Genomic DNA, 8,956 nt, shown 5'->3' with positions numbered 1-8,956 from the left:
CCCTCACCTCCAGCCCACCCAGTGCGCACACCCACCCTCACCTCCAGTTCCACCCAGTGTGCACACCCACCCTCACCTCCAGCTCCTGGTTTGCACTCCTGTCACCTCCTGCCAGACTTTGGACGTTCATTCCAGAACTTCACACTCACTCCCAACCTTCTGACCTCAGGTCTTTGTCCAGGAAGAGCCACCTTTACTGTCGTGTGGATAGATTTCCCAGCCAGCTGACACACGGGAAACACTTTTTTATCAGGTGCCTCTTTCTCGTGTGTCACTGACGAAGCTTATGAGTGCTGTGCCCTAATCCCACTTTCCACGCCCTGTGCTTCTCATCAGGAGTGTGCAGAGCAGAGATTTTGGGGAGCGAGGGTGGCAGCAGCGATGGTCTGATTGTCCACACGCTTCATTTGCACCAAAACTACGTATCGGGGGTAAGGGCACGTAATGTGCGTTTTTCTCTTTTCCAGCTTCTGCACAGCTACAAGGACGTGTTCAGGTTTGTTTTTCAAGAAGTACCGGTCCAGCAGGCAACTGAAGGCGTCTCCCCCTTAGACCGCATCTTAGAACTGCCTGGCTGTGAATCTGGACAGCAACTGTGGTAAGGAACTTACGTTCTTACAGCAAGTCTGAGTTTATACTTTCGGTTGACCAACTGGACCTTTACAGAGAGCCCGTCTCTCCCGAAGTTCCCACAGCCTTGGGGTCATGGGGTCCTCACGAGGGACCAGGCAGCACGGGTCGATGCTCTGGCCATGGTCACCCCTCCCAGAGCCATGTTCACCTGGAACGAGGTGGACAGGGGGTACCACCTCCCGGCGTCTCAGTGCGAGTGCTGGGCGTGCAGAAGGGCCTGGGGGCCTGGGGGCCTGGCCGTGGGCACGGGGCCCTCCCGGGGGGCCTGACCGACTGATCCTCAGCCACAGAGAAGACATGCTGGCGCCCCTGAGGGACAGTGTGAACCCACAGGGTCAGCCAGCCTGAGTGCATCTGGTGCTAGCGACAAGGCTGTGGTCCCCAGGGCCCGTGCTCCGGGACATCACAGATGCAGGTGTGCGCAGATGGCCGTGTCCTCAGATGCGCTTTCACTGGGCACTGAGAGAAAGCAAGTGCAGCCCACTGCATGATGTGCAGTGGTCGAAAAGCTCGAGGTCCGCTGAGCCCAGGCCACAGGAGGAGGAGGTGAAAGTTGGTGTGAGCTGGCTTCCCTAACCCCGTGCCCTCTTCGTCAGAGAGTTCTGCACACCAGCCCTTCTGGGCTCCGGTCTTGGGTCCAGTCAGGGCCCGTCCCAGGGAGCCCCGGCAGGGGCGCGGAGACAGAGGCCTGGAGCCCGGAAGGCTGTCACCACCGTGTGCCCTCTGGATATGGTGCTTCCCCAAGGCGTGGGCCGGGCCAGCAGGCAGGTGGAAGGGCCTCTGGTGGCAGCATGAGCCTCAGACACCCAGAGACACGTGTGGTCCTGGGTGTCAGGCCTGGCAGGGCTGGACACTGGTGTGTGATGGGAAGTGGCTGTGACTTGGGTGTGAAAGCATGAGGACGGCTTGGACATGATGTGGGCACTTAGCGTAACTGCCCCTCCCGTGGTTCTTTGTGTGAACACCTTCCCTGCCCTCGCGGGAGCTGCGCTAGCAGCCGTGGACGGCACGTGGCCGATGGGGGGTGGCTCCTAGCTGTGGACAGCGCGTGACAGACTCCCAGTAGTTGTCTTCTAATCACTGCCCCACCCCTAGTTTTCAAGTGTCCCTGTGGTCCCTGTGATCCCACGAAGCACCGGGCCTCCAGGACATCTGCCCCTTGGAGGAGCCGCTCAGCCGTGACCGTGAGCCCAGCGGGCCAGGGGAGGAGGGTGGGAGTGGGGTATTCGTCGGGGGGCACGCGTCGTCTGAAGAAAGCAACACATGACTCGGCCCAGAAGGGAGCACTCTGTTCTCACAACCCCTGGGGGCAGGTGCCCTCTTGGCTTCTGTTCTGAAGGTTTCTCAGTCTCTTTAATTAACATATCTCTTTTCCAGTTCTGAATCTAGAAAACTCTGGAGAGCTCTTCAGAACACAAATAGCACGTCGGCCTCTCGATGCCTCGGGAGTGAGTCCCATTGCCAGGAAAACCTCTTCCTTGTTCTTGGAATAGACGCTGCTCAGAAGGTGAGTCAGGTGGACACGGGGCTCCTGGGGGTGCAGCTGGACTCCACAGCGACTTTGCCGGCCACCCTGAGGCCGCAGGGAGCCGTCTACACAGACGGCATGAGGGTAGGGGGCCTTGCTGCCAGAAAACAGCAGGTGGGGGAGAAAACGCACTGGTTTCCAGGGGTGGTGGTGGGGGAATGCAGCAACGCAGGCAGGGAAGGGGCGAGACGGGTCAGCTCGTCGGTGTCAGGACCTGCCCTGTGCCAGGCTGACAGATGTTCAGGTGCGGCCCAACCCTCGACACGTGGTGGAGGAGGCGCTGTGGCCGAGCGGAGGACAGACACAGCATGTGGGGAGGACAGACACAGCATGTGGGCCGGGGCGTGGGAGCTCCTGGCGGAGGGGAGGGTGGAGAAGTGCCCCCGGCAGCGGCGGCCTCTGCTCAGGGGCTGGGGACAGGGAGCGGCAGGTGCCCGCAGACGCGTCGGTGGCGTTAGCCACCAGGTGGGTCCCTAGCGCCTGAGGTGGGAGGCAGCAAAACTGGAGCAGAGAGGAGGCCAGTTACCAGAGAAAACGCAAATTGTATCCAGAGCAGTCTTTCAGCCGTCAAGTCGGCAAAGACCCTTTTCTGGTTTTTAGTATTATGGAAATTTTCAAACATGGAAAACCCAAAAGTGGCTGATGGGCCTCAGTGACAACGGGGGCTCGGGGATGGCTGCTGCTGGGCCTCGGGGTCACGTGGGGCTTGCCAGGAGGGACGTGAGGGCTGGAAGGAGCCAGAGGGGCCTGACGAGGATGGGGGAGGGGACAGGCAGCCTGAAGGGGAGGTGGGGAGGTGGGGAGGTGGGGCTTCTCCAGGTGCAGCCAGGCTGGGGGGCGTGCAGGGCTCACTCTGGAGGCGGTGGAAGACTTGAGGAGGTGGAGGGTCCTGCGGGTCTGGAGGGAGAGGGTGGCTATGAGCCTGGTGACAGGAGGGTGGGGACCATGACACTGAGTCATGACCATGTTGCAGTTTAATGGTGTGGTGTGCCAGAGGGGTCTGGGTTAACAAGGCAAACGCAGAGAAAGCGGTTCTTTATCTTCCTTCCCCTGGTGTGACAGTGGCTTGTCTCACTAGAACCTTTCCGGAGACCTGGGTCACATTCTGGAATGTTCTGACCTCCAAGAGCCTGAAGAACTGGGTGTGCCCACCTTCCGTCTGCAGCCCTGCAGAGCCCTGATCCAGACCAAGGTGAGCCGCCCCCCGGGACAGGCCACGGCCGTGCTGGCCACGTGGGTCTTTGTGTTGGCCCCTGCTACCTGAGTCTCACGGACTCGGGAGGAAGGAGCGCTGCGGCCATCTGGGGCTGGCAGAGCACCCCCGGGCGCTGGGAGGTGCGCAGGCGTCACAGGCAACCGGTGGGCTGCAGGAGGGGCTGCAGGTAAGCAGCAGGGCAGGGGGGTGAGGGGCGCTGCAGGCCCCACTGGGCAGCGGGAGGGAGGGGTGCACAGACAGGGCCTTCTCCTGCTGCCCTCTCCTGAGGACAGGGCACAGCTTTTCCTGGGAGTGGGGGCACCTGCCCACTCATGGGCCAGGTATTGTGGGGAGCAGTGCCCACCCTGCAGGGGTCTGTTTCCCCCGGGACCCGGAGCACAGGTGGGGTTCACTCTGCATGCACCCCTGCCCCAGGAGAGTAGTGGCACCTGGGGGGTGTCCACTGCCAGGGTCTGTTCTGATGGTGGTTGGTGTGGACAGCGAGTGCAGGGGAGGCCCCTTGTCATCCAGCTGCACGGGCCAGGGCCATCTCCAGGATGTCCAAGCATGCTGTTCATCTGCTCTTTGGGAAACCCCACAAGGCAGGAGGTAGAAACTTCTAGAACTGCAGGCAGGGGCCATCTTAGAGCAGCAAGACACAGAAATGTCCATCGCAGCATCGTTCACAGTTGCTTACACGTGCACAGCGGCTAGTAGGTGGAAATCCATGGACACTGCAGACGAGAGCAGGAAGGGCCCTGTGACCCCAACTAAGCCCTCAGGACAGGGTCATAGGATCACCTGGGATGAGGAGGCCTGCATGGCCCTGGGCACACAGCATGGCTGTCCTCCCAGTGTGGTGTCCCCTTTGCTCCAGGAGAAGCCACGGAGCTCTCCGCTCCATCCCATGCGCCTCCGTGTTTGTTGACTGCACCATGACAGGAGCTTAAGGCAGGAGAGAAAGCCACACGGGGCCCAGCGGCAGGTGCAGCAGGCCGGTCCCAGGGGCAGACAGCCCACTGGCCTCTGTAGGCCCTGACCATGCCCTTCCTTTCCCATCAGCTCTCAGGGACGTCCGGTGGCAGACAGGGGAGCCTGCTTGCGTGCAGCCTCTTTCTGAAGACCCCCTTACACAGACACGGGCAGTACCTCACAATTCCATGGAAAAAGAAGATTTTCAATCCACGTAACCTAAAAATGACCTTGTTTAATAGTGACATTTGCTAAAACGGGAGTACTTTGTATTTTTATCAGTTTTACATTTTCTTACTGGCTTGGTTTGGTACTGGAAACCGGAACTGTTTTGTGGGCATGTTTCCGGGGCGCCCTGTGCGCACCCAGGCTGCGCCCCCCTGGTGCATTTTGGGGTGTGACCACTTTAGAAGAGCGTGTCCTTTGGCAGAGCCAGTCTCAACAGGAAGGGGGTGCCCAGGGTCCCCAGGAGCTCCGCCCCAGCATGATAGGAACCAAGGTGGCACTGGGGGCCCTCTGCCTGGTGCAGGTGCTGCCGGCCCCTGGGGGCACCCAGGGAGGAACCCCAGGCCTGGCTGCCCACGTGGCTCCGCCGGGGGCACAGCCAGGTGGCCTGGCTCTCAGCTGGAACTGTCCGCACGAGGCAGGCGCCACACGCTCAGGGAGTCCGGAGCACGTTCCTGTCACTCCTGGGGGAGAGCGAAGGCCCTGGGAGCACTTACCTGCACCACTGCCTGTTGGCGGCCTTTCTCTGCGCCCGGCCCTCCCCTCCGACTCCGAGCAGGCGCTCTCTGGTTCTGGTGGAGGCACAGATTTTTGTAAAATTTTATTAAATAAAATGGCCTGGACAAGCCCACGTTCTTGCTGGTTCATCTGCTCCATGGGGACTGTTGCCAGAGGTCCTGCGGCTGCAGGCTGTCCCTGCCCGAAGCCCCTGGCCGGTCCGTCTGGCAGGGCCCGGCTCCCAGGGCTGTCCCGCATGCGTGGGTCACACCTGCTGCCTGGAGAGCGCGGATGGGGGCTGGCCTCAGATGCCCGCTCCGTCAACCCCGGAGTCAGACCCAGACAGTGACCAGCAGATGTCGCCCGTCACGGGGAGAAGGGCGCTAGCGGTCACTCTCCACCAGCCTGCAGGTGTCTTATGTGAAGGGGTAATCAGATTTTTTTTTAGTGCTGTAGGTTTGGGAAATCTGCCCTCATTTTTCTTTTTCAGCCAGAAAGAGATGGAAATTTGGAAATTGCTTTTCTGCCACACTTCTTCCACCACAGGGCAGCGTCCGCCCTGGGATGTGCCATCATTTCCCAGCCTTTGGTGCAAGTCAGACTTGAACCCAAAATAGGCTGTTCTGTGTCCTGCCTCCTCCCCTGAGTCACTCTCGGACGTGGGCACTGGACTCCCCACAGCTGCTCCCCTGCCCCGTTGCTGGCGGACCTCTCCTGACCCCCAGCCAGCCCAGCACCCCCAGCTCTGTCCCCCACACCAGAGGCCAGGGCTGTCCCTGTCCCTCAGTCCGCGTCCAAGCAGACATCAAGTCTGGCTCTGATGCTGTGTCCGGGTGCCTGGCCAGGCTGCTCAAGGAGGGGCCTTCTGAACCGGGAGAGTGAATGCTGACTGGTCCCCTCTGGTTCAGAGGCTGCCCCTGTCACCCCGCCCGGAACGTGCCCCGTCAGCTACAAAGTCAGGGTTCAAAATAATCACAGAGCTGAGGATACCAAGGAACCTACATTAATGGAATTCAGTGCCCCCAGGGGCAGAGAGGGAGGAGGGGGACCCCAGGGACCCTCGTCCAGCTCTCGGCCTTCACTGAGTGCTCAGAGTGGGGTGCAAGGAGAGAAGGCTGACAGAAAATCCCCAAGTAGAAGCCAGCCTCTGTCAGAAGTGGGGGCTGGAGAAGCGAGAGACCCCCTCTGAGGGGTGCTCTGGGGTTCTTGCCACCCGCTCTAGAGGCTCCATGGGGCAGCTGGGCCCCTGCCTGGGCGCTCCAAGCCATGGCGGGCTGGAAGGACCTGGAACGGGGGCAGAGGGAGCCTTCAGTGATCTGCAAACATGGCGCTGGACTCTGCAAGGCAGGCTGATGTCCAGAGCCTGGCCAGGGCTCAGACGTCGGGCCCCGCTGAGCAGCAGCCCTGCCGGCACCTGGAGACGCGGGGAGCCTCTGGGAGCTGCAGCAGGGCCCGGGCCCAGCCCGATGGCGGGCGAAGACTCAGCCCCTCCAAGAACCTGACGGCTCCTCGCTATGGACCTCAGTCTCCGCTGTTCTCTTACCGAGTGCTTCGCAGTCAGCAAGACATGGCAAGACCACGAAAATGCGAGAACCCCTGATCTCTGGTGGACAGGAGCAGAGGCAGAGATGGCCCAAACGGTGCAGGTCCGAGACCGTAAAATGGCGTTGGACGAAGTGGTGAGGATCCAGTGGGAAAGGGGAGCACACACGGGAGAGACGCGGAAATCACACAAGAGAACAAAACGGAAGCGCCAGGAATGAACACTGTCACCCCACCCGCGAGCCATTCTTGAGAAGGGCCCGACGGCGGACCCGACACGAACAGTCCGTGATCGCGAACCGGTCAGTAGAAACCATCTGAGCAGGACGCAGAGGGACAGAAAGAGGGAGAAGACACAGGACGGGGTGCCCAGGACCTGGGGGCTGCGCCAGGCGGTGTGCCCCCGCATCATCAGAGGCCCAGAAGCAGAGCCCCAGAGGAGCGAATGGCTAAGAACTCTCCGACGCTGACGAGAGCCACAGACCGGCGGCCCAGAGCAGGATCCACTGGAAGAAGACCAGACCTGCGCTCTGAGCCTGCAGGAGCCCAGCCTGGAGGGACAGGGGGCTCCGCATGTCCGGACGGCTCAGACGCAGGCCGGCGGAGGCCTCGGCCGCCGTGCAGGGCTCTGGCCCCTGGCGCCCGCAGGCTGGAGGCCGCGTCCGAGTGCCTGGACCAGCCCAGTAAGCGGCCCTGCGGGGAGGATGCGGCCACATGGGGAGGACACAGGTGGGACACCATGAGAGAGACGCTGGAGGGGCCACCGTGACCGCGGGCCGGGGTCGGGGAAGGAGGCGAGCGTAAGAGCCATGAGCAAGGCTGTCATGTGCTGGCAAGAGAGAGATTTAGGTTCAAAGAAAGTAGGAGAAAGGAAGTGAGGACAGCAGAAGCCAACGAGGGGAGCCAGGGCCCAGTCCTGGACGCGGAGGCCTGTGGTAACGCGCACCTGGGACTGAGCCAGATGCGCCCCGACGGCCGGCCGCCCGCCCTCCCCCCGATTCGGCTGCGTGTGGCACCCCGCTGACAAAGGTACAGGGAAAGGACAGTGGGGACACGTGAGTATGACTGCGTGTCGGCCGGTGGGAAGGAATTAGTGTTCCTTTTTTTTTTTTTTTCTTTTTTTTTTTTTTTAAAGATTTTGTTTATTTATTTGAGAGAGAGCACATGAGAGGGGAGAGGGTTAGAGGGAGAAGCAGACTCCCCGCCGAGCAGGGAGCCCGACGCGGGACTCGATCCCGGGACTCCAGGATCATGACCTGAGCCGAAGGCAGTCGCTTAACCAACTGAGCCACCCAGGCGCCCTAGTGTTCCTTTTCTGACCACGACATGGGATTGCGGTCCTGAAGTTTCATATGTATTTACAGGCAAAACGTCTCCACATCTCAGACCCGCGTTAAGCTTCTTTAAGGAAGAAACAAGACGGTTCACAGCTGGTCACCACTGGCAACAGGCACCAGGCCGGTTCCCTGGCTCTAGAGTGTGTCCACTCTTACAAGGGACCTTTCTCCGTGGCCAGAGGCCCCCCTCCCTAAGAGTCATCGTGCCCCCGTCCCCAGGCTGGCCTGCAGCAAGCAGCGCAAGCCCCTCGGCTGCAGGTGGGGGCCCGGTGGGCAGGGTTTCAGCAGGGCCGTTCCCTGTCATCGGAGCCCCTCAAAGCCGGCCACCGGGTCTGTCTGCAAGGACGACCCAGGGCTGAAGCAGGGGCTCTGAGCACCAAGCTCCCGGTGCAGGTGGCTTCTGAAACTCGGCGGGGACCCCGTGGGTGGGCACTGGGTGGGCGGGGACCAGGTAGGGGGGCAGCCCACAGGAGGGGCGGGCGCCGGAGGGGACACTGTGTCTCAGCTGTGTCTCAGCGGGCTCAGGCCACTAGAAGAGAGCGCCACCACGCGCGAGGCTGGACAAGCTCCTTCCCACAGTGCTGCAGGCGGGGAGTCGCCGCGGGCCTCTCCTGGTTCACGGCTGCCTTCGCTGTGCGTCTGCGGGGCAGAGGGCAGCCGGGAAGCAAGCTGTCACATCTCCTCTGACAGGGGCTCGAGCCCATCATGAGGGCACCTGCCGGAGGGCCCCTCCTCACGCCAGCCCAGTGAAGTTAGATTCCAACATATGAATTTGGGGCACATGAACAGTAGTCCAGTAACACATAGGCAAACCCCAAACCACCCCCGGGGAATCATCCTCTCCGTGCCTCCTCCAGTAGGCACACGCACGCCCCCATCCGCGTGCACGCGTGCCGACCAGACTCCCCGGGGAGCCTTCCCTATCCGGCTGGGCGGGCCCCCACAGCAGGGCCACGGGCAGGGAGCTCACCCACGTCTCCGTCCTCACCGTGAGGCCTGGGCTTTGGGCAGACAGGCGCTGGCTGA

General features: G+C 61.6%; 1 protein-coding gene across 2 annotated transcripts in view; it reads left to right on the top strand.

Annotated features, from left to right (window-relative positions):
* CLBA1 (clathrin binding box of aftiphilin containing 1) overlaps nucleotides 1–5,165 on the top strand; it is a 6,693-nt gene extending 1,528 nt beyond the window's left edge. The window contains exons 2-5 of one of the 2 annotated variants that reach the window (XM_034993377.1): nucleotides 468–598; nucleotides 2,011–2,140; nucleotides 3,240–3,353; nucleotides 4,389–5,165. In XM_034993377.1, coding sequence (XP_034849268.1) covers nucleotides 468–598; nucleotides 2,011–2,140; nucleotides 3,240–3,353; nucleotides 4,389–4,583 — 570 coding nt within the window. In that variant the 3' untranslated portion in view covers nucleotides 4,584–5,165. The remainder of the gene's footprint in view (nucleotides 1–467; nucleotides 599–2,010; nucleotides 2,141–3,239; nucleotides 3,354–4,388) is intronic. The other variant, XM_034993378.1, reaches the window with a different exon arrangement.
* Nucleotides 5,166–8,956: the final 3,791 nt, after the last annotated feature.

This window comes from Mirounga leonina, unplaced genomic scaffold, assembly GCF_011800145.1.
Source record: "Mirounga leonina isolate KUSES-001 unplaced genomic scaffold, KU_Mleo_1.0 Mir_82, whole genome shotgun sequence".
NCBI lineage: Eukaryota > Metazoa > Chordata > Mammalia > Carnivora > Phocidae > Mirounga > Mirounga leonina.
Note: the sequence above shows the minus strand (reverse complement) of the source record. Positions and strands in the feature narration are given on the sequence as shown.